We start from the raw sequence: 25,549 nt of genomic DNA, 5'->3' as shown, positions 1-25,549 counted from the left end.
ATTGTTAGGACCAGTGTTTCGGCATATTATGTAATTGGGTTAAAAACGGATCTTTTTCAAAGCTAAGTGTATTTATTATCTGTTTCGTATGAGAGGCAATTTGTATCGGGGAGCAACTCTCGGCTAAATCCTTTTTACAATTTTTTTCTTTTTACAAATACAGATGGAGCTACTGTGCGCTCTTGCTAAAGAGACGTAACAAATATAAAAACGTTGGATTTTCATCAAATCTAACTTATATTTTTCTTTCCTTTTTTTTCTTTCGTCACTTTTAAGGTGTATGTACACACTTGAAACTTCGAAAATCGTTCAAAATATCGAATATTTTTTTTATTGCTTAATAATATTTTCTTTTTTAGCTTTCAAACGATACCAAGATGTTGCCAATATTCCAAATATTTCTCGAGTTAAAATTATTTTTCTTGAGGTGCTTTCATTGAAAACTCTAGTTACGGTGTTTTTAAAAACTCATTTTATGAAGAATGATATTTTTCCACTATGTTGCTTCATTCAAACAATCATAACTCAACAAGAAATTAACCAAATACAGTTATTTATATATCAAAATAATCTGTATGAAATAGCGGATGTTTTGTGCCTCAATCAAAGTTATATTTATAGAAATGAATTTTAATAACTGTTTAAATGTTAAAATTACAGAAAAAATCTTGCTTTTTCTATTCATCGTTGATGAAAGAATTGTAAAAAAATATAAAAAATGAAAAAAAAACCCTATGAATTTTTATAACTTGATTGAGGCAGACAACATGAAGACTCATATTAGGCTTAATTTCGAACTAGAATTGTGTGTCTGTACAAATTAGAATTTAAGATATCATGTTTCAAAAAATAGGCTAATTAGCTCATTAAATATTATTTAATTAATTAATAATTAGTGTAATATGGTTTTTTCTCACTGAAATGAGTTTAAACATATATTAATAACCTACTGTGAAAAAACTGGATTTTTAACGTTAAAATTTAAAAAAAAATCTTCAAGTGTGTACGTACACCTTAAATTTTCTCTCCCACGCCATGGAATTATTACTTAAATTTCAAGCCAAAATTATTTTCCTGAATTGCAGCTGAAGGTCCCGATCAGGGGTCAGTGTATCCCAATAATCCCTCAGCACTTTGGTACACGATACTGGGAGGAATTTCAGAACTTCAATGCATAAGGAAGCGTATGAAGAAATAGAGTAAAAATTCATCTTCACAAATATGAATTCAGTTGAAAAAAAACCAGCAAGTAAAAAACGAAACTTATTTAATGAAGAAAATTTAGATGTTAAGGATATACAATTATTTTTAACCCTTAACTGGGGACGTGCGGTCTGCGAGACCGCTAGCGATGGATTTTCTGTCACCCCTATTCTGTTTTTAACTCAATTGAATGGATTGACCCTGTAGCTTCCTGTTTTATGACCTTGAATACACGTGCACTTTTTCAACCGATTTCAGCAGATGCTTTTTAAAAATAATTCAGTTATTTCTTCGAGCGCTGTCTGTAAGACCGCATCTCCCTATTAGTGTCCCAGTGATAAACAAGGCTTAGCAGATGGCGCTAAAACTTGGGCCCTTAAATATCATCCAGTTTACTGATTCTTTTATGAAGCAGTGCTCCAGACACTTTTAAATGAAGAATAAAGTGATTTTAGTGATAAGGATAATTGTACAGAAGAGATTTTCGATGAAAGTTCACATTCAACTGATTTTGATATGTATGTTCAAACATAATTAATTTTTCTAGTGATAATGTAATTTGAAAAAATCATAAAATATATTAATATGCCAAGAAATATAAATACAGAATTTGTAGGTTGATTTTTATACTAGTTCTTAACCTGTATATTTAAAATGCCCTAGAAAACCGTGCTATGAAAGTCACACAAGCCCATAAAAAAAGGGCCAATTTTACCCATTGTCATTTTTTATTTTTTATTTTTCATATAATTATTGAATTTTACATTATATTGTCTTCTATATACCTTCATATACTGTAAAATAAATATGATTTAAAAAGTAAAAAGTAATATGCATTTTCAAGAATATTATTTATTGTAACATGTAATTTGAGAAGAAAATGTATGTTCCAACGCATTTACTTTTTTCAATGATAATATAGTTTAGAAAATTTCTAAAACATATCTATATATGAAGAAAAATATCTGCAAAATATATTGGCAGTTTTTCAAACTAATGCATTCATTAGAAATTTTAATTTGAGTGTAAATGAAATGCAGTCTCGTAGAGCGCACCTCCTCAGTTAAGTCCTAAAATTTCAGCTCCCCAGTTAAGGGTTAATAGATTGGGCCCATACGTTCTAATAACATTTGAGAATATTTAATCATTTTGGCGATTTATTTTCATTTAATTAGGTGAAGACAGAGAAACAAGGAGAATGACTTACGCAGAAATGTATGAAACGGCAAAACTCTATGCTGCTTCATTTCGTAAGTTTAGAATCAAGAAAGGAGATAGAATCGCCAGTAAGTAACTTTTTTTTTTTACATACATAGATTATTCAGTAAGTCGGTTTCATTGATTATTAACACCGACTCTGCATTCCCAAGAGTGCGTGCCTAATGGCTCTAAACATCTTTCTTTCTTTCGCCACAGAATATTCCCGAACTTGGAATCTCTAGGATTCCCTGTCGGTGGAATCTCTAGGATACGTGGGAGTATTTATTAAGATAAAAGAAATACACATAAAAAGACATAAAATATCAATATACACATAAAGAGACATAAAATATCAATATACACATAAAAAGACAAAAAAATATCAATATACACATAAAGAGACATAAAATATCAATATACACATAAAAAGACATAAAATATCATCAATACACATAAAAAGTAACTATATACAATATTATAATGATGAGGGAGGTGTTCGGTGGGGAGTATGAGTAGATGAATTCTATTGAAGGTAATATATTCTGGAGAAGAGCTTGGTTGGGAAATGAAACAAAAATTTATACTGGGCTTGTGTCTGGAGAAATCAATTCCTCGTTCTCTTGTAGGAACCGCACAAGATTTCTAATTTTAACTTTGGACATCTTGTTTCTTATAACGTTGGTCCACCAGATATTTTCTAGGTCGTGGGTAGGTTTTTTGAGATGAAAAGATGTAGTGAGAGGGCAGCTAGTGGCTTAATGAAGGGGATCGCCTACTTCACCGCAGCCACATTGATCAGATCCTTTAATATGGAATCTCTTGAAATATGAAGGGAAAGGGCCATGGCCATTTGCAAAGATAATATCAAGCCTATTCCAAGATGATGGGTTAAAGGACACTTTCGAGATGATTTGATGGATGTTTCTGCCAGTTGGATCTAAACATCTGCAAAACACAGCCATCTTCATCAGGGAACACTGTATTGCTAATGTTTCATAATGGATCGCAAGGATTTTTAAGATAATTGTTAGGTCCGCCTTCTTCTAAGACAGCTGCAAAGCAATGATTTAGTACAGACATTGTCTGAAAAATATTCCTTCATATTTCCCTCTAATTTATGTATCGATCTGAAACTTTAAGGCTTTTCATTCTTGTAAAAGATTCCATCTGAAGCAAGCTATCATCACTTAGTTGATTCATTCTTCGATATTTTAATGAGAATCTTCCCATTCATAGAGACTTTTTATGGCAAATATTTCGACCTAGATGGCAATTATATTTAAGTAATAATTTCAGATATATAAAGTGCAAAATTTCTAGTCAAAAACATGTATATCAGTTTAAAGGGAAAAAAATGCTATTTCAATATATTCCCTATACTTTCAATCAATAGTAAAAAAACTTTACTTTCTGGAGATCCTAAGTACTACTACATTTATAAAGTAAAATGTTTTGTTTTTGTTTTTATGTGCATCGGCTAATACATTATTTATCAATAAAATTTCTAATATGCATTCAGAAAAAGTCTTAAAATTTCTCTTAAATGCATGGCATTCATTTACTTGAATATTTTCTTTCTCTTTTTTATTTCGTATGTGTGTCTAAAAGAATAGTAATCAGCAAAAAAAATTCGAATTCGAAATTGACAAATCTCCACTTCTGCCCAAATCGCCCGTCCGTCAGTGATAAAGATAAATCAAAAACAATTTGAGCTAGGCGGTTGAAATATGGTCTTTACACCAAATTTGCAGATTTCTATCAAATTTGGGGTAAAATCTGTACTGAGGAAGTCCGTCTGTCTAATTATAAGTTATAACAAGATAACTACAAAACGAAGAGAACTAAATAGATAAGATTCGGTACACAGATTTCACACATATAGTGTGGTCACCTCTCAAATTTTGAGCTAAATCCAAGAATGGATTGATGGTCTGTCTGTCTGTACTTTCAGAAATAAGTAAAAGTGATAATTAAGAAAACACAATGACTCAAATATATCAAATTTGGTATGGGAATTAGTGACTAAAAGAGCTGTTTTGGTCAAATGTTTGTTTCAGCCTGTTGAAAAAAACGCGTTTAAAATACAAGTTGGAATTTGGGATGTTATTAACGGCATACCAGGAATTCATCATTTAATACTCGCCAAAGATGACACGATAGATTCAGTAAAAATGCTTAATTCACGCCAAAGGTTAATGTTTCGTAGCTATTGTACGCCAGTGCCATGTAAGACATGCTCTGACGTGGCAAATTTATTAGAGAGGGTGCGAGAAAGTTTTGGAGAGATCATTCCAGTTGGTTTCTTTAAGGATTATTATTTGGATAATCTAAAATTTTCTTTTACTGATTTTGATTTCATATTTTCTTTGGCAACTATAATGCATTCGATTTTAGGTTATATCTCAAACAGAGAGGAACCAGTCTTCGCCATGCTTGGGGCTGTTAGTCTAGGAGCTATATGGACAGGAGCACTACCACTTATAGGAGCAGAGGTTTTATTTTTGATTTTCTTAACAATTTAACGTGAATTTCATCTATTTCAATGAGATAAAATTAGATATATTATTTTATATATATGATTTTTTTAAGTATATATTTTGCAATTTACACATATTGATACACCAGGCGGTTCAAAATTCGGCAAGCAAATTGTTAGAGGAAGCAAGAATCACAAATATGAATCAAAATCAAATTGAAATGTATAACCAGCAACGTCACTTAGATAAATTTTGGGGCGCTATATTTGGATTTATCGAGTCAAATTTGATTAACTTGTATTTCTTCCTTAAAGAATGTGACTTGAAAACATTGTGGTGAAAGCTTATAAGCCAGTTAACAGCTACGCTACCTGAGCAATTGCTTTTGTATCGTGGTCATCTTACTGGGCTGCGAATCACAAGGTCCCAGGTTCTATCCTCGCTAATCACAATCCTCTATATTGGTGACCTCGGACGATGAACCTTCAACCTTCGTACAGCTGTTGTGGCGCCATCTACCCACAGGGAACCAAAGTCGTCAGACTCACTTGACGCAGCAACAGCAACCACTCACCCCCATACGCTCGCCATAACGCTTGGTGCTTCTCAAATGGGTACAGGTGCATTAGACTCAACAGCGAATACATCTCGTTCGTCTCACCTCCGACTTACTGGAGGGAGAGTCTGTGGTGAAAGCTTATAAGCCAGTTAACAGCTGCTCTACCTTAGCAATTGCTTTTGTATTGTGGTCATGTTACTGGGCTGCGAATCACAAGGTCCCAGGTTCTATCCTCGCTCATTTCAATTCGCCACAACATAATCTGCAAATGCCCGACAATCGTCCTTAGTGCAAGAATCTCCACCTTTTCTACAGTTTTTAGAGAAATATCACGTATTTTCAAAAGATTCCGGCCATTCAGTCATATTGTACTTTACATGATCTTGAATATTAAGAGTGCGGAGTAACTGTTGTGAAACTGGGCGTATGAACGTAATGTCGAAGTATGAAAATCGCTAAATATAAAGCTTATATCTGACATCCGAATGTGGTTTGCCATTTCTGCAGCTTTGTGCACACATTAGCTCATTCATGCTCATACATTATTCTCATATACTCAAGTGTTAATTAATTAATTAATTTGCTCTTTATCTCTTCTAATAATTTTCATAGTGAATTTTGAATTATTACATATTTTTACAGCTTGAGTAGTCTGTAATTATACTGTGGTGAAAGCTTATAACCCATTTGACAGCTACGCTACCCGAGCAATTGCTTTTGTATCATGGTCATGTTACTGGGTTGCGAACCACAAGTTCCCAGGTTCTATTCTCGCTCATTCCAAACCACAACATTGGTGACCTCGGACACTGAACCTTCAACCTTTGTACAGCTGTTGTGGAGCCATCTACCCACAGCAAACCAAAGTCGTCAGACTCACTTGACGCAGCAACACAAAAAGGCCGCAGCAACACAAAGTTGTCAGACTCCCTTGATGCAGCAACAGCACCCCCTAACCCTTGCCATAACGTCTGGCGCTACTCAAATGGGTACAGGCGCATTAAAATCAATAGCTAATACATCACCACTCAACAGCCATATCGTTCGTCTCACCTCGGACTCACTGGAGGAAGAGTTTGTGGTGAAATAATACAATTAACAGTTACGCTACCAGAGCAATTGCTTTTGTATCATGGTCATGTTACTGGGCTGCGAACCACAAGGTCCCAGGTTCTATCCCCTCTCATCTCAATTCGCCACAATTTGCAGCATCCATTTAAGAACATAATTTTTGTATTTCTATGGTAAATATCCAAAAATGATATCACTATCTTTTTTTTGTTTGTTTGATTTAATTTTTTCTCATTTATATTCTTATTTCTAGTCGTATCCGTTGTTTCAGCTAAATAAAATTAAGAATCAGTTCACTCATGAAAATTCAATAAGAAGGTTTAATAAATAAGTAATTGGTGGACATTCCCATGCCTTGGAAATTGTAAAAAATGCTTATTACTAATCAATAAAATAAATTATTTACTAATCACTACATTTACTTAATACATGTTACTAATCAATTTAATAAACAGTCGAAGATAATCTGGGAAATCAAGACCGAGTTAAGCGTGTCGTAGCTCGTTTGCAATCAGCATATACGATCATTCTCATAAGTGAGAGAATATTTTTGACTACTTTGCTACAAATAGAAGCAATCTCGTCGGTTTCCAAAAATAAATTAATTCAGTGGTATTTATTCTAAAGTTTAATTTTTCCCATATAAAATTGTGGTGATTTAAAGATAAGTGTATTACAGAATGTTCAATGCTTCATTCGTTAAAATTTAGATCGTTGTATGGCGCTCGCTTCATAAGCCAGTTAACAGGCTCTGGACAGAGATGATTACTTTTGTCTAGTGGTTATGTTACGCGGCTACGGAGCCTAGCGTCGCAGGTTCGATCCTTACTCAGGTAATTTCCATAGTGGTAGCAATAAAGCACAATGATATAAATAAATTTCATCAATGATTGAAATGGTATGAATAGGTGTGTGACTCTTCAATTTTTAAAATTATCCCTTTCTGTAAATCACTTATTGAATGGGGTTGAATGCAAGGCTGTTTTTATTTGTTTTAAAAACAAGACAATTATTTTCTAAATTTTAAGGTGTATGTACACACTTAAAACTTCAAAAATCGTTCAAAATATCGAATATTTTTTTTTATTGCTTAATAATGTTCTCTGAACATTTAGCTTTCAAACGATACCAAGTTGTTGTCAATATTCGAAATATTTCTCGAGTTATAATTATTTTTCTTGAGGTGCTTTCATTAAAAACTCTAGTTATGGTGTTTTTAAAACTCATTTTATGAATAATATTTTTCCCCTATATTGCTTCATTCAAACAATCATAACTCAACAAGAAATGAACCAAATACAATTATTTTATATATCAAAATAATCTGTATGAAATAGCGGATGTTTTTTGCCTCAATCAAAGTTATATTTATAGAAATATATTTTTAATAGCTGTTTAAAAAATAAAATTACAGAGAAAATCTCGCTTTTTCTATTCATTGTTGATGAAAAAATTGTTTAAAAAAAACTATACATTTTTATAACTTGTTTGAGGCAGACAACATGAAGACTAATATTAGGCATCATTTCCAACTAGAATTGTGTGTCTGTACAAATTAGAATTTAAGATATCATGTTTCAAAAAATAGGCTAATTAGTTCATTAAATATTATTTAATTAATTAATAATTAGTGTAATATGGTTTTTTCTCACTGAAATGAGTTTAAACATATATTAATAACCTACTGTGAAAAAACTGGATTTTTAAAGTCAAAATTTTTAAAAAAATCTTCAAGTGTGTACGCTGTTATCGTCAACACTAAAAGTAAGTTTTAGAATAGTTGTAAATTAAGCCTAAATCATTTGCTAAAAATATGATTTTCATACACTTTTATTTAAACAGACTTTCAAGCTTGTAAACATTTAATTTTGAAATCGAATTTCCTTCGCCTCTTGATGTACTAGAGTTTTCAAAATTTGCATCCTAGAACATGTTTCATGACAACACAGTATTTTAGCATTGCAGCCTAAATTATTTGTTAAATATATGCTTTTTATACACTTTTATTTAGCCGGGCTTATTAAGGATTCACAAATAGAAAAATAAAAAATAAAACATTCTTTTTAATACTCTTATAAAAGATTTAAAAAAAAGGGCTTTATTTAACTGTTTAATTAAATACATTTTATGTTGATGAACTAACTATTCCTTCTTTGCATATCTTTATGGTTTGTTTTTGTTTTTTTACTTGCGCATGAATTTAAAAAAATCCCTTCCTTGCAGGCTGCTTTAAATCGCTTAAAGCAAGTTCAGCCAAGAATCCTGATCACTATTGACAGATTCAGAAACAATGGAGAAGAAATAGAAATGTTGGATAAAGTAAAAGAAATAGCTGAAAGTGATTCCTTTTCTTTGACATTTTATTTTTAGAAGACCTTAAGTTTGTTTAATGTTTTTTTATAGCCTGTTAGTTTTTATTTTTATATATTTGATCTAAGAAGCTACATATTTTATTTTCTATTTTAAAAAAAGCAATATTTATTATAAAATGTGAATAAATTTTAATTTTTTTTTTCAGTTTAACTTATATTAGATTTTAATAATCATTGTTCCTAGTAAATTTCAAGATACCAAAAAAAAATCTCCAACAATAAGAGCTGTATTTTAAATTAGTTGATTTTTAAAATTTACTCTTAGTTAACAGTGATTTGAGTTTGAAAGCAAAAATTATGAAATTTCAATAATTGTTTTACATTTTTTCATAATTAAACTTTTAACTTGATCACATTCAGACACAAAAGGATTTTTGTTTTAAATTTGCGGAGTTATACTGATGCGTTATCAAATAATTAGTTTCTAAAATTATAGAGCTAATGCAGCATTTTCAAATCAGAACAATAATTTATTTTCCTAGTGATTATATAGATATATGTACACAGTTAAATGCATTTTTAGCAACGATTGTAAAATCTATACTTCTGTTAAATCTAAAAATAATATATAATTTTTAAACTGAAACAACATTTTTGAACGATACGAAATAGATTTCTTTAAATCCAAGTAAAATTTCCATTTTATTTATTTATTATATCTTATAATATATTAACATATATTGTATTACATATTTCTAATTATTGTATTGCATATTACATATTTCTAATTATTGTATTGCATATTACATATTTCTAATTACTGATATTAGTCATTAATTAAAATTGAACTTGCTGTACGCAACTAAAGTATGTTGCTCCAGTTTTAATTAATTATATTCTAAAATTTGTTTTAGTTTATTAATTGTTACTAGTTTATTTTCCGAAATTGTTTTTAGTTATTGTTTAGTTACATTTTTTTTAAATCAATGTATCGAATTCTTACTTTTTTTTATAAAAAAAGAACTAAATACAAAAAAATTATCAAATTAGAAAACAGAGATTGCCGATTACATTACAAGAAAAGTCTCTCATTTTAGTACCTTTAGAAACAGAATACACGCACAAAAGTTGAAAATCGAGTTATAAACCAGACTTTATTTCGTTATTTGCCAATGTAGTAATTTTTTATATAAAAGAATTTCAATATTCTTTTTCAGAATTGCCAAGTTTAGAAAAAGTAATCATTGTTCCATCGAAGAAAGAATCTAAACTGAAGGATATTAGTGGAATCAAAAACAGGTAATTAACATTCTATAACGATAAGCAATGGAACTTTATTAACAACCTTTCTAAACGCCACCGTTATTGTTTATATTTCTTAATTTTTGAGAAAGTACATTGCTATTTTCAAATATAAAAACAAATAGTTAAAAATTCCTAGATGTATCAAAAATTTTCAGCTTCCTTGTTCCCATTTACAACGCTTAACCAACAAAAAGTTATTACAAGAGCTCAACAACAACATATTAAAAGAGCTGATTTATTTATCGGACATTTTTAAAGCAAAGATGGATACTCGAAGATAGAATTCAGGCACTCAGTTGTTTTCATCTTATAATCATGTATTTAACTATGCTCTGTCTAGAATGTGGACAGAATATGTGGATATAAACATTTACAATTCATTTTTTCTACAATGATTGCCGAATTTTCTCATCATTCGCACCTAAGCGCGCTTCATTGCAATGCCGCATGAATTCGCAATTCCTATCGAAAATCTGACATTTTATGAAGATATCAACAAGCGGTAGTAATTCTTATGCAGGCAACAGCAATATCAATTATTGCAACATTCCTAAATTGCCTATTATCTGTACGAAATTAAATTTTAAATTACAAGGAATTAAATCCCACTTCTGTGCTAGATCACAGAGCCTTCTAGCTTTTTACACTGGCATTACCGATCATGCTTTCCTATGGCATTTGGGTGTTTTTCTATACAGGGTGTTCATTAATTATTGTCGGGGTTTCCGTACCTCATAACTTTCGAATAAAAAATATTACGCAAAAACCGATTACGTATTCGTAAATTACAACTCAAAGAATTTTATTAATGATATTAAAGTGTAAAGCTTGCACAATTTGCACTTTGTAGGCATTCAGCTGAAGGCGATTATGTATTCGTAAATTACAACTCAAAGAATTTTATTAATGATATTAAAAAGATTAATGAATTTGCACATGGCTGCCCTTCGTGGCTCGTAACACATCGAGACGAAATTCGATTTCCCTCCAAGTGTCCGAATTATCCGAAGGAGGATCTTTCTTGTACGTGGTCCTGAAGCGACGTTGAGTAGTTATGACTGATTTAGTTTCGAAAAACCACAATATACACATTGCTTTTTCTTGCACGGTCATCATTTTTATTTATGACGTCATAATTACCCAGACTGCAAATGTGCTAAGATCGCATTGTTGCCACGTAAAATTCTTTGAGTTGTAATTTACGAATACATAATCGCCTTCAGCTGAATGCCTACAAAGTGCAAATTGTGCAAGCTTTATACTTTAATATCATTAATAAAAATTTTGAGTTGTAATTTACGAATACGTAATCGGTTTTTGCGTAATATTTTTTATTCGAAAGTTATGAGGTACGGAAACCCCGACAATAATTAATGAACACCCTATATTTCATACATCTCTTAATGGTTTTTTGGTAAAATTTTGAATCAACCTAAATATAGAGAGAAGAATTATAATTTTCACAATTATTAAATTTCTTCATCGAGGTTTCTATTCATATAACGTCGTGTGAGAGCTCTACATTTTTTGAATGAGATGATGTATATTTATTTTTCACATTTTATCCATAGAAATTCTTAAATCAATATTTAACAGAATCTATGGTGTATTTTAGTTGTTTTCTAGACGAATTCCTACAGCTTGGATTTGAAAAGGATGGATCAATCTCTCCTATGGTGTTTGAGCAGGTCTCCTTCTCACACCCTGTCTTTATTAATTATACATCTGGAACAACAGGATTGCCGAAAGTACTGATACACGGATGTGGGGTTAGTAACTTTTGATAATTTTTAAATGTATTTGAAATTCTGTAGATTAATGTTAGGGCTCGAAATGTTACATGTGAAAAAATTGTCATAAAAGTTTTCACTTAAATAAACCAATTTAACAATTCAAATTAACTGACAAACCTCCGAATTTTTAATCCACCACAGGCTGGGAAAAGTATTATAGAATTTTTTTTTTAATTTTGAATTAAATTGTATATATTACACTGATTTTACTTACACATATGCAGTTCATATTTAAAAAAAAATCGTTAGATTTAGCTCAAACTCACTTCCAACTGCCTAACATAAAAAAAGATATTTTCAGATTTCTTTTAAAACGTTTATTATTCAGAGATATTTGTTTCTATCCTTTTGTGGTAGTTCTTAACCAGCTTTATTGAAAATGAATATTGTGATGTTTGGCCACCATTGGCGATGTCTGCTGAAACGATTGGCGAGAGTCGCCAATTGGTTAATTTCGACTACAAATTTCTAATCCGATAACGTTAAAAAAATATCTTTGTGTACATTCGTATACGTCGACTCGGTCTAAGAGGATTTTGTTAATATAAAGTCAATGATAACATTTAACAATCATGTTGACCACAACTGTATCACAAATATTAAATAAATATTAGGACAGAATTTACTTGATTTATCTTTGATTCATCTAAATAAACATGGGAAACTTCTATAATTAATGCAACTCGAATTTGTATTTAATAATGTCTTCTTCTATCTGAATTAGAGATAAATTTCAACTCAAAACTAACTTTCTACTAACTCTTGATTCTTGTGACTGTTCGAAGTGGTTGATTAAATATTGTTATAAAATTCGAATATACTATTCTTTCGTACTTTTTTTTCATTCAAGCTCTCTCGCACATTTTATATCGTTTATTGTTTTTCAGGGACTTCTTACAACGGCCAAAGAACATTATCTGAATAGGGATCGAGATCTTGGAAAACAAATCAATTTATTATTAATGTCTCCTGTAAGTAAAGATATAATTTTTTTATTTAAAATTCTTCTCTTTGCAAAACTTAGTGATTGCATTTTTAACTAAACTAAATGAAAATAACTTGTAAAACAAATATTCACATAAAACTAATTTGAAAGTTTGTTATAATGTAAAATTACAATCAATACATTATAAATTTTATTTCCTAGCCTGTAAGAAATTAATTTTCATATTTTTGTTTAATAAGCGGAAACTTCTTTCCAGTTTCAGAGACTAAAACTTTAAAACGTCTGATCAAAACAATTTTAAGAAATATCGAAGAGTATAATTTGCAAATTGCGAAAACATGTTAAAAAATAAATTATTAATAATAATAATAGTAAAATTACTCAGATAATTATTTGTTAGAGCGAGAGATTTTTAATAGCCTATAAATTCGAGGGCATCTACTTAGGAAAGTTCCTTGTTTTTGAATTTGCGAAGATGTGCAAGAACATATTATGTTTGGTAATATGATACTTTAAGATGCTATCTGTACCAATTTAAAATATGTACAATCAGCGATTGTACATCTGCAAGAATTATTTTTTTCTAAAGTTTGCCTCCACCAGATGGCCCACCTTCATAAAGGATTGCGAGTTCTCCAATTTTCTCACCATAAAAGCCAAATCTCAACAGTCTAGTTGTCGTCTTGGTCACAAGGAGTTCTATTTTATCACATAAACTTCACCGTCCAACAGTCTGGTAATCGTTTTGGTTGCAAGATGCTATCTGTACCAATTTAAAATATATAGAATCAGCGATTGTACATCTGCAAGAATTATTTTTTTCTAACGTTTACCTCCACTAGATGGCCCACCTTCATAAAGGATCGCGAATTCTCCAATTTTCTCACCATGAAAGCCAAATCTCAACAGTCTGGTTGTCGTCTTGGTCACAAGGAGTTCTATTTTATCACATAAACTTCACCGTCCAACAGTCTGGTAATCGTTTTGGTTGCAAGATGCTATCTGTACCAATTTAAAATATATAGAATCAGCGATTGTACATCTGCAAGAATTATTTTTTTCTAACGTTTACCTCCACTAGATGGCCCACCTTCATAAAGGATCGCGAATTCTCCAATTTTCTCACCATGAAAGCCAAATCTCAACAGTCTGGTTGTCGTCTTGGTCACAAGGAGTTCTATTTTATCACATAAACTTCACCGTCCAACAGTCTGGTAATCGTTTTGGTTGCAAGATGCTATCTGTACCAATTTAAAATATATAGAATCAGCGATTGTACATCTGCAAGAATTATTTTTTTCTAACGTTTACCTCCACTAGATGGCCCACCTTCATAAAGGATCGCGAATTCTCCAATTTTCTCACCATGAAAGCCAAATCTCAACAGTCTAGTTGTCGTCTTGGTCACAAGGAGTTCTATTTTATCACATAAACTTCACCGTCCAACAGTCTGGTAATCGTTTTGGTTGCAAGATGCTATCTGTACCAATTTAAAATATATAGAATCAGCGATTGTACATCTGCAAGAATTATTTTTTTCTAACGTTTACCTCCACTAGATGGCCCACCTTCATAAAGGATCGCGAATTCTCCAATTTTCTCACCATGAAAGCCAAATCTCAACAGTCTGGTTGTCGTCTTGGTCACAAGGAGTTCTATTTTATCACATAAACTTCACCGTCCAACAGTCTGGTAATCGTTTTGGTTGCAAGATGCTATCTGTACCAATTTAAAATATATAGAATCAGCGATTGTACATCTGCAAGAATTATTTTTTTCTAACGTTTACCTCCACTAGATGGCCCACCTTCATAAAGGATCGCGAATTCTCCAATTTTCTCACCATGAAAGCCAAATCTCAACAGTCTAGTTGTCGTCTTGGTCACAAGGAGTTCTATTTTATCACATAAACTTCACCGTCCAACAGTCTGGTAATCGTTTTGGTTGCAAGATGCTATCTGTACCAATTTAAAATATATAGAATCAGCGATTGTACATCTGCAAGAATTATTTTTTTCTAACGTTTACCTCCACTAGATGGCCCACCTTCATAAAGGATCGCGAATTCTCCAATTTTCTCACCATGAAAGCCAAATCTCAACAGTCTGGTTGTCGTCTTGGTCACAAGGAGTTCTATTTTATCACATAAACTTCACCGTCCAACAGTCTGGTAATCGTTTTGGTTGCAAGATGCTATCTGTACCAATTTAAAATATATAGAATCAGCGATTGTACATCTGCAAGAATTATTTTTTTCTAACGTTTACCTCCACTAGATGGCCCACCTTCATAAAGGATCGCGAATTCTCCAATTTTCTCACCATGAAAGCCAAATCTCAACAGTCTAGTTGTCGTCTTGGTCACAAGGAGTTCTATTTTATCACATAAACTTCACCGTCCAACAGTCTGGTAATCGTTTTGGTTGCAAGATGCTATCTGTACCAATTTAAAATATATAGAATCAGCGATTGTACATCTGCAAGAATTATTTTTTTCTAACGTTTACCTCCACTAGATGGCCCACCTTCATAAAGGATCGCGAATTCTCCAATTTTCTCACCATGAAAGCCAAATCTCAACAGTCTGGTTGTCGTCTTGGTCACAAGGAGTTCTATTTTATCACATAAACTTCACCGTCCAACAGTCTGGTAATCGTTTTGGTTGCAAGATGCTATCTGTACCAATTTAAAATATATAGAATCAGCGATTGTACATCTGCAAGAATTATTTTTTTCTAACGTTTACCTCCACTAGATGGCCCACCTTCATAAAGGATCGCGAATTCTCCAATTTTCTCACCATGAAAGCCAAATCTCAACAGTCTAGTTGTCGTCTTGGTCACAAGGAGTTCTATTTTATCACATAAACTTCACCGTCCAACAGTCTGGTAATCGTTTTGGTTGCAAGATGCTATCTGTACCAATTTAAAATATGTACAATCAGCGATTGTACATCTGCAAGAATTATTTTTTTCTAAAGTTTGCCTCCACCAGATGGCCCACCTTCATAAAGGATTGCGTGTTCTCCGATTTTCTCACCATAAAAGCCAAATCTCAACAGTCTAGTTGTCGTCTTGGTCACAAGGAGTTCTATTTTATCACATAAACTTCACCGTCCAACAGGTTTTGGTTGCAAAGAATTATCTTATTTTCTCAGCATGTACGCTACTACTCGTTGGTTTGGTGGTCAGTTTGATCTCGAGGAAATCTATGCACGCCACCGTCCATCGGTCTGTTGGTTGATTTGGTGGTAAGGTGTTTTCCGAAGTGTTTTCTTACCATGTGGCGGGGTCGTTTTGGTGGCAAGGAACATTCCGATTTTCTCATTATTTCCTCCACCGCTCATCAGTTTGGTGGGGAAAAAACACTGGTTAATCAGAGGAAATTGTCTTTTGCCAGATATTGATGTCCCACTATTGGCATTACCGCTCAAATATCAGTATGTCTGTCAGTCTGAGGAACAAGGTTGTTTTTCTTCGTACATGCTACATCTATGTACATGTGCATCTATCTGAAGGAACTGGAAACATGCTGATTCGTGAAATATATTCTTTTGCCACACATTTAGTGAACCGCTGCTGGCATTATTGTGCAAATGCCAGTGTTTTTGAGGATGGGCAATCGTTTAGTGTGTGTGTGTACGCATTCATAAGCGTCGGAGTCTCAAGCGTCTCAAATGCAGACATTGGATATGTTTTACAGTTTTTAAATAGTCTGTTTTGTATCTTATCCTTGGATATTTGTATGTGCTTAAAGGATAAATTACCAGTTAAATAAAGAGCCGTTATTTTCGACGCACTTCAATTAATGTCTGTTATTTGCGTTATCAATTTCTTCAATACGTCATTCACCCCGCAAAACTCAAATTTATGGACCGCATTGCTCTGCTATTCCCACATCACGTATTCGTGATGACATTTTGCCATTCTTGAAACAATTAACGACAGCATCTCAACAATCCATAAACTGTTCAGTAGCAAGCTCAAAACACACTTTCTGTGTCCAACAGCTTTGTCTTCACGTGCGTCTTTGGGCTTAGTTATGCTATAGTGAAGGCAAAAGTAGAAGAGATCACAATAAAGTAACTTGACTATGCATGATTATTATAAACATAATAGACTGCATTTTCAGCTAAAATATACTGTATAAATTTTTTGAAGTTACTAACTATCAATTTTTTTCAGGCAGGCTGGGTTTCGTGGAATATATTTATATCATATATTTACACTGGAATCACGATAATTGTTTTTGAAGGTGTCCCGTATTTCTTGAGTCCCACCTATCTCTGGGATCTGGTCGATAAATATCAAATATCGACTTTGTTTTTCACTCCAAGCATTTTAGACGAGTTAGAGAAAAGAAATTATGTTCCAAGTAAGTGATTTTAAAAGCTTATTAAAACAGGGTGGACATCAATTTAGACGGGCTTAAAGAGTAGTTTATTAAGAATGCCACATAATTAAACATCATTGACATTATTATAAATTATCGAAATAAGCGAAATTTTTCCATTCTCACAAATGTTTAGTGTGTCTGTCCTTTAAATATACAGTACGATTAATCCTCTAATAAAGGATAATTTTAATTAATTATTTACAAATTATTCTTTTGTCAAATCGCCTGAATAATTTAAATCCACTTTTATATCATATTCATCATTATTTACAAGTAAATTGTAACGAAAATTGATTTTACCTTTATGATGCATGATAACCCCCGGGGGCACCTCGAAATGAGGATGAGATGTTTCCAGCATGGTGGTTGGATCTCGCCACCTTGGAGGGTACACAAATAGGTGGGGGATATGACACCTCCCATCGATGACGGGACGTACTTCCTTCGGGGAGGGTTGTACCGTAGCTCTGTGATGGCCCTTAGGACTCAACTACAGTTCCCGCCAGTGTTGCTGTTGCGGCGGTCCGGTCACTAAGTTTTATGGTTTAAATCCGTGTAGCTTCGTGGCGGGTCGGAGAGTCAATTGGTTGACTTATAATGTATGATTTTGAATTCCAAGTCTCTTATAATGAAATGTATATACACTGGAAGATCAAATCTTGTGTTGACTGCGGTGGCCTAGTTGTTAGGTCTCCGTCTCAGAGTCGGAGGTCTCTAGGTTCGAAATTCGATTCCACTATAACTCAGTAGTGTGCATTTACACAATTGAATTGTCATTTTATCTGTAACTAAGCATTTTATTTTAATTCGACACCTTACTTCTTCATAAAATGGGTTTTTTTTTTCTTCTTAATAGCTAGTAAGCACTCTCTGGAATCTCTTGAGCTCTTCATAAGTGGGGGAAGCATTGTGAAACCGAATAATTACGAATTTGTGTATAATAAGGTGAAGAAAGATATCATTTTTACATCTAGCTATGGTAAGTAATATTTTCGATTATTCGTTTTCTTTAAAATTCGTAAAGATAAATCCAATAATTTCATTAAATAAAAATCCCTCTCGGCAAGCTGGAAGGCAAAGGTAAATTCCTTTACTACTAAGTTACTATCTGGTAACATAAATTGATGTTAGAAATATTAATTAGGGCTTAAAAATCACTTTTAAGCTCCTAACTTCTTAGATATTTCAGTTTTCGAAAACTTTAAATACACAAGTTGTTCATTTCAATGAGGCGCTAATTTTTCCTAATTGGATTTATTTTTCTATTTTCAATCTCAAAAAAAGTTTTTTGAAATGAAAATTTCGACCCCTCACTATTTTCACCATCTTTGAGCTAGATAGCCCATTTAGGAACTCATCCGAAGTTTAGAATAATTCTAACAACATAATCCAAACCCGTTAAAACCCGAACAAAATTACTCTAGTTACCCTGTTCATAAGATAGCAAGGCAAAGCGTGTTAAGAATTCAGTTAACCACGTGGTCTTCCTGGGTGGAGCTAGTTACCAATCATGTAAATATCACGTGGTCTCAATGTTGATGTTGGTATATTTTTTTTCTAGTAGAAGCGAACTTGACTTCTGTACGAGGAGGAGTGTGATCTCTGCTCTCTCTCTCTCCCGAGAAAAGTTTTATGTGTAGTTCTCTAGGCCTACTACACTATGGCGTAATCATGTGCCTTTTGTACGAGGAGGAGTACTGTACGAGGAGGAGTGTGATCTCTGCTCTCTCTCTCTCTCCCGAGAAAAGTTTTATGTGTAGTTCTCTAGGCCTACTACACTATGGCGTAATCATGTGCCTTTTGTACGAGGAGGAGTACTGTACGAGGAGGAGTGTGATCTCTGCTCTCTCTCTCTCTCCCGAGAAAAGTTTTATGTGTAGTTCTCTAGGCCTACTACACTATGGCGTAATCATGTGCCTTTTGTACGAGGAGGAGTACTGTACGAGGAGGAGTGTGATCTCTGCTCTCTCTCTCTCTCTCCCGAGAAAAGTTTTATGTGTAGTTCTCTAGGCCTACTACACTATGGCGTAATCATGTGCCTTTTGTACGAGGAGGAGTACTGTACGAGGAGGAGTGTGATCTCTGCTCTCTCTCTCTCTCCCGAGAAAAGTTTTATGTGTAGTTCTCTAGGCCTACTACACTATGGCGTAATCATGTGCCTTTTGTACGAGGAGGAGTACTGTACGAGAAGGAGTGTGATCTCTGCTCTCTCTCTCTCTCCCGAGAAAAGTTTTATGTGTAGTTCTCTAGGCCTACTACACTATGGCGTAATCATGTGCCTTTTGTACGAGGAGGAGTACTGTACGAGGAGGAGTGTGATCTCTGCTCTCTCTCTCTCTCCCGAGAAAAGTTTTATGTGTAGTTCTCTAAGCCTACTACACTATGGCGTAATCATGTGCCTTTTGTACGAGGAGGAGTACTGTACGAGGAGGAGTGTGATCTCTGCTCTCTCTCTCTCTCCCGAGAAAAGTTTTATGTGTAGTTCTCTAAGCCTACTACACTATGGCGTAATCATGTGCCTTTTGTACGAGGAGGAGTACTGTACGAGGAGGAGTGTGATCTCTGCTCTCTCTCTCTCTCTCCCGAGAAAAGTTTTATGTGTAGTTCTCTAGGCCTACTACACTATGGCGTAATCATGTGCCTTTTGTACGAGGAGGAGTGTGATCTCTGCTCTCTCTCTCTCCCGAGAAAAGTTTTATGTGTAGTTCTCTAGGCCTACTACACTATGGCGTAATCATGTGCCTTTTGTACGAGGAGGAGTGTGATCTCTGCTCTCTCTCTCTCTCCCGAGAAAAGTTTTATGTGTAGTTCTCTAGGCCTACTACACTATGGCGTAATCATGTGCCTTTTGTACGAGGAGGAGTACTGTACGAGGAGGAGTGTGATCTCTGCTCTCTCTCTCTCTCCCGAGAAAAGTTTTATGTGTAGTTCTCTAGGCCTACTACACTATGGCGTAATCATGTGCCTTTTGTACGAGGAGGAGTGTGATCTCTGCTCTCTCTCTCTCTCCCGAGAAAAGTTTTATGTGTAGTTCTCTAGGCCTACTACACTATGGCGTAATCATGTGCCTTTTGTACGAGGAGGAGTACTGTACGAGGAGGAGTGTGATCTCTGCTCTCTCTCTCTCTTCCGAGAAAAGTTTTATGTGTAGTTCTCTAGGCCTACTACACTATGGCGTAATCATGTGCCTTTTGTTGTTGATGTTACCAATAAATCGCGTAAAAGACAACATGTGTCTTCAAGTCATTTCACCCATGCAACAATCTTCACTTTCAAAATAAATTATTGTGTAATCATGAAATGCAATAATTTTACAAAGCATTATATACGTATTATAACTTTTGAATGAAGGGTGGCTTTATGTTCTAGCGACCACGATCGGTGAAGAATTGAAAAAATTTCCCCGAAATCTTGTCACGAGAACCACTGCAATAGGTAGTCTTCCTACAGGAATCTACTTAATAAGGCATATTACTAACACATTTCTGAAGAGACCAATAAAAACACAACAGTTTAGATTCTATCATGTTATATTAATAAAAATGGGATCGAATCATTTTCAAGCCAACGCAGGTATAAAAGAGGACACATACATGTGTTTCTATTAAAACTAACACAATTACCTACTTTTCGATAGTATTATTTACGCAATTTACATTAGTAATGCCATTCATTAAAAAAATAATATATTGTTACGAATCTGTGATGCGGCTTTCCAGCATAGTTGGTTCCATAGGAGGTCCCAGAGCTTGGCGACAAACTTGGCGACCATTTGGCGACTTTGGCGCCAAAATCGATTATACCCGAAACATCGAGAATTTTCCCGGTCCCTCCAGTAGGAACGGAGATACGCCTCGAACGTTCCTGATTGGTTGAGAGGCTTCTAGCCCGCCTCCTGAGACCTATAAAAGGAAGCACCCGCAGCTGCCTGGCGGTCGTGAAGGGAGTCCTGGACCAGTGGAGTCGAAGAGTAGTCGGAAGCGACGGTGAAGAACTCGTCTTCCAGGGACTAGTGGAGCAGCGACGGAGTAGAGCTACTGTGTATACTGTTGTATGCTGCACGTCTCGGCTGAAGATAATCGTCTTCTGTGCTGTATATAGCTGTCGTCTTTGTGCTGTCCTGTGTGTCTTCGTGTAAATAAACGTCGTTGTTTCATTTTCTACTGCCGCCTGGTGATTGAGCGTTCTTCACACCATATAACTCCCACTATCCAAACGAACCCCTGGAAATTTCGTAACAATATTATTGACCACATTATACATTAAGGCAAGATTTTTTTCAAAAATAGATAATGCATTAACTTTATGGTGAACTTTACTAAGTTCACCACATTGTTCATATTCGAAATCTCCGAGTTTAATGATTTCTAAGTACATTTTTTGGGGCTTATGCCTTCTTTTGGTAATAATAAATAACCTTACTTTTGTCTCTATAATATTTATATTCGTCGATTTCAGATTATTGTTAATACTAATCTACACACTATTGATTCTCACAATGATTTAAAAAATAGCTTACTTATCTATTTAAGTAAAGATCATTGATCAAACACTTTAATATCGATACATTATTTTCAAATATTCTGCAAAGCATTTATTTAATGTATTTAAACTAACAAGATTAATTAAATGTTCGCTGTGGAAACAAAAAAAAAATATTTAAAAGTAATTTGGGAGTAAGCAATTAAAATGTAAAAGATATTCGCATTTTAAGAAAGATTGTTTAACATTATTCATTTAAAAAAAAAGATTCGAAGTTGATACCTGATAAAAAAAAACGATTGCAAGAGTTTGATACTTGTATGAAGAATGTTGGAACCTATATAAGTCTCCAAACATCATAGATTGAACTAAAACTGGTAATATTTTAATCCCTGAATGACAATTTATTTTCCATATGCAGATGTTGTAAGGGAATAGAAGTGGGTAAGCCAATGGACCATAAAATAAAGCGGTAATAAATAATATTATGGTGATGCTCATGTAGAGTTTTGTATAAAGTATTTCATCGCCATTAGAAAAATAAACTCTTTATTACACTAACAACTATCGGAACATCGCTGCTTAGCGCACGTATACACAGAACGGGGATTCCCCGAGAGAAGTATTAACATAGACTGTATTAGGGAAAGTAAATAGGTAGCGATTTAGAATGACATGAATAAAAGATGGCGCTACGATCACTACAATATCATTTAACCAGATTAGCGATGCATAATCCACGATTTTTTGAATAACAAATAATATTGCTATTGTTATTTTTAAATATGCGTTCCAAATATCTGTTATTTCAATCATATTGTTAATTAAAAATTATTACTTAATATTAAATATAACATTTATTAATTGTAATTAATACTTAATTTACTAATTTAAGTAACGTGTGATTGAATTAATTTATCTATTTCAGCTTACTTCTTAAATTTTGTTTTTTTTCTCAAAACTATTTATTTAATTTATTTATTAGAGTGAACCATTTTCTGGAAAAGATGAGTTAAAAATATATGTCATTTCTTTAAAATGTTTACTTTAGTCCTATATTCTACCAATAGATGGCGCCAGCAGTAAACAGAGTACATGTAATCAAAGTCAATCATGTCACGAGCAATTAAAAATGATCTGTTTGGAATAGCGCATCATCGAATACGAATATCGGTCACTCCCGTAAAGTGGAGCGGTGACTTCACACTTTCCAGTGAAGCCTCGCACTTTCCGGTGAAATCACCGCTCCGATAAATTTCAGTGATATGCAATTCAATACGATACGATAATTCCAATAACCGGTCCGTTCACTTTTCAATCCAATCACAGATTTCTTTCGAGAGCTTCCATTGGACAGATCGTATCGATTCTTACTTTCCAGTAAAGTCACCGCTCCGGCAAATTTCAGTGATATCGTATCGATTGTTACTTTCTATCGTGATCCAAAACCTGTAATCGAAATATCATCAGTAAGATCGTATCAAAGATTTGAATCACACCCCTCTTTGAAAAGTATTGATCACTTGTATTTGTGACTTTTTGATATTGGTTACGTAATAACTGCTCTGAAAATATTCGTCATCCCTAAACCAGATTCCCAGTTTAAAACAACAAACCCTGCTGCAATCATCTCCCTCATCCTAGTTGATATAAAAATGTGTAACTGTTGGCCAATATTTAATCGCTGCCATTCGGTTAATTGTTAGAAAGTTTTTTATAACACATTTCAAAGCTGTCTCAATAATATTGACTAAAATATTACATTCAAATTAATTTGTTGACTCTTTATGTTGTATTGAGTTGTATCCTTTTTTAATAATACATTAAAATCATTATTGCCAAATTATTATTGCATATAATACTTACGGTTTTGTCTTCTATTAATTCTTCCTCCAACCTAAGTAAAATTAATGTTATTTTTTATATATTTCTTGCTATGCACAATGTTATCATGAGCAGTACATTTGATTTAAGCAATCAATTTTTTTTTTAAATTTACACAAAAGGAATTTTGGCTTTTTTTTAAATTTATTGGAATTTATTGTCTTTTTTAAATACCCATATTTGAACGAAAAGATGCTATTTTGTAATAATGGACTAAAGTGGTGCTTGATGCTAGTTTGTGAAAAATAAAACCTTGAATTTCAAACAAAATGGCACCGTCCAACCATAAATGGTGCCTAAAATATGCAAGTGTTTTGTTGATGAATGTGCTGTACTTATTGAGGACTGGAAGCTATTAATGCACCAAATTGAGAATGGAGACATCCATATGTCCATTTATTTGCAACATAACTATGGCGATCCCGGTTCCCTAAAAATGTCTTACAATTTTTTTTATGGAATTTACGTAAAATGAATGGAGGATTTGGCCATTCGCCGTCCACAGCATGAAATTCCAAGTTTTCAAAACATACCAACATTCAAATTGGTAAGCACTTTAATCAAAAATATTATTCTATTTATGATAGTTTCATTGTTGTTGTTGTTTCTTATGGCACTCACTTGCCATGGACAAGCCCGCTGTTCGAAGGCAGCCGATTTTAGCCTGAGGGGGAGCGCCTCTTGTTTCTATAGTAGCGCCATCTAGGGCCAAGAGAACGACTTAGCTACACACACGTCACAAACCTTTTTACGGGGCGGACTTCATTCACACATATCATTCACTCACAGATCGTAATTTAGACCCGAATCAGAGAACGATCACCCCTGATCCAGTACCCCCAGTGGTATTACTCTCGACATGGAGGACTTTGTGACCACGACAGATTTAACGCGCGTCAGCCACCAAGCACGCGGGGAATCTTCGGCCGGCGGGGTTCGAACTCGCAACCTAAGGGACGCGAATCCGACGCTCTACCAACCAAGCTATCCCGGCCTATGATAGTTTCATAAATGTGTCAAACACATCTTTATTTTTTACAGCGATGTTGAGAGTATGACTAATCGAATAACATCAAAATCATTGACCACTGATAATGCAGTAAGATTAAAATGCGGTACAGTAAAAAAGATTTTACATGTAATATAAAAAATATTAGAAGAGTCCTAAAAATATTTTATATTATTATAGTCTAATTTTTTTTTAAATCTTCGTAAGATACTTATAAACATTTTTAGCAACTCAAAATTTTGGGAAAGATTCATTGACGTTTATTTTATCAGAATTTTTTTTAAAGAATTCTTCTGAATAAAATACGCTTTTATTCTTTTTTTACTCACTTCATAGCAGAATTGCTGAAATTGCAAGCTTAAATATATCGAAACTTTCTTAAAATTTTATTAAATGCATATATGTAATGCTAATTCCTGAGTTATTTTACTGTAACAGCATCTACCGAATTGATGGGTTCGTGCATGATTTTTGATAGAACCTTGCCCATTTATAGAGGGGAAATCTCATGTCCATCTTTAGCGATCGATTTGGCGTGTGTTGACGATTCAGGTATTTATACACTTATTTAGTCATAACTGTTTTGTTAATTGAAAATAAAATTTCACCATTATGCTTTTTTCTCTATTTAAAAAATATATAACAAAAAGAATATTTGGAATTTGCTTACATGGAATTGAAAATACAACTTTGTTTCTTACGTTTGAACACTCTTCAGTATGACTTCTACAAAGGCCAGGGATTTTATAGACTTTTGCCTCATTGAAAGAATTGTCACAGCAAGTTCTATATATATATTTTATTGAACATTTATAAATCCCCCGTGCACCACAAAGTATCACACGGGGCTTACAAAAGTAAGTATGTAACACATTACATAAAGAAAAAGAAGAAAATTTAACAGTCATGAAGGA

General features: G+C 33.5%; 1 protein-coding gene across 1 annotated transcript in view; it reads left to right on the top strand.

Annotated features, from left to right (window-relative positions):
* The window catches only part of LOC129987424 (acetoacetyl-CoA synthetase-like), a 41,230-nt gene that overhangs the window by 5,641 nt on the left and 10,040 nt on the right, over positions 1-25,549 (top strand). The window contains exons 4-12 of the mRNA XM_056095403.1: positions 2,379-2,489; positions 4,798-4,895; positions 8,734-8,848; positions 10,040-10,121; positions 11,743-11,896; positions 12,808-12,891; positions 17,050-17,239; positions 18,117-18,239; positions 25,074-25,187. Coding sequence (XP_055951378.1) covers positions 2,379-2,489; positions 4,798-4,895; positions 8,734-8,848; positions 10,040-10,121; positions 11,743-11,896; positions 12,808-12,891; positions 17,050-17,239; positions 18,117-18,239; positions 25,074-25,187 — 1,071 coding nt within the window. The remainder of the gene's footprint in view (positions 1-2,378; positions 2,490-4,797; positions 4,896-8,733; positions 8,849-10,039; positions 10,122-11,742; positions 11,897-12,807; positions 12,892-17,049; positions 17,240-18,116; positions 18,240-25,073; positions 25,188-25,549) is intronic.

This window comes from Argiope bruennichi, chromosome 10 (assembly GCF_947563725.1).
Source record: "Argiope bruennichi chromosome 10, qqArgBrue1.1, whole genome shotgun sequence".
Lineage (NCBI taxonomy): Eukaryota > Metazoa > Arthropoda > Arachnida > Araneae > Araneidae > Argiope > Argiope bruennichi.
Note: the sequence above shows the minus strand (reverse complement) of the source record. Positions and strands in the feature narration are given on the sequence as shown.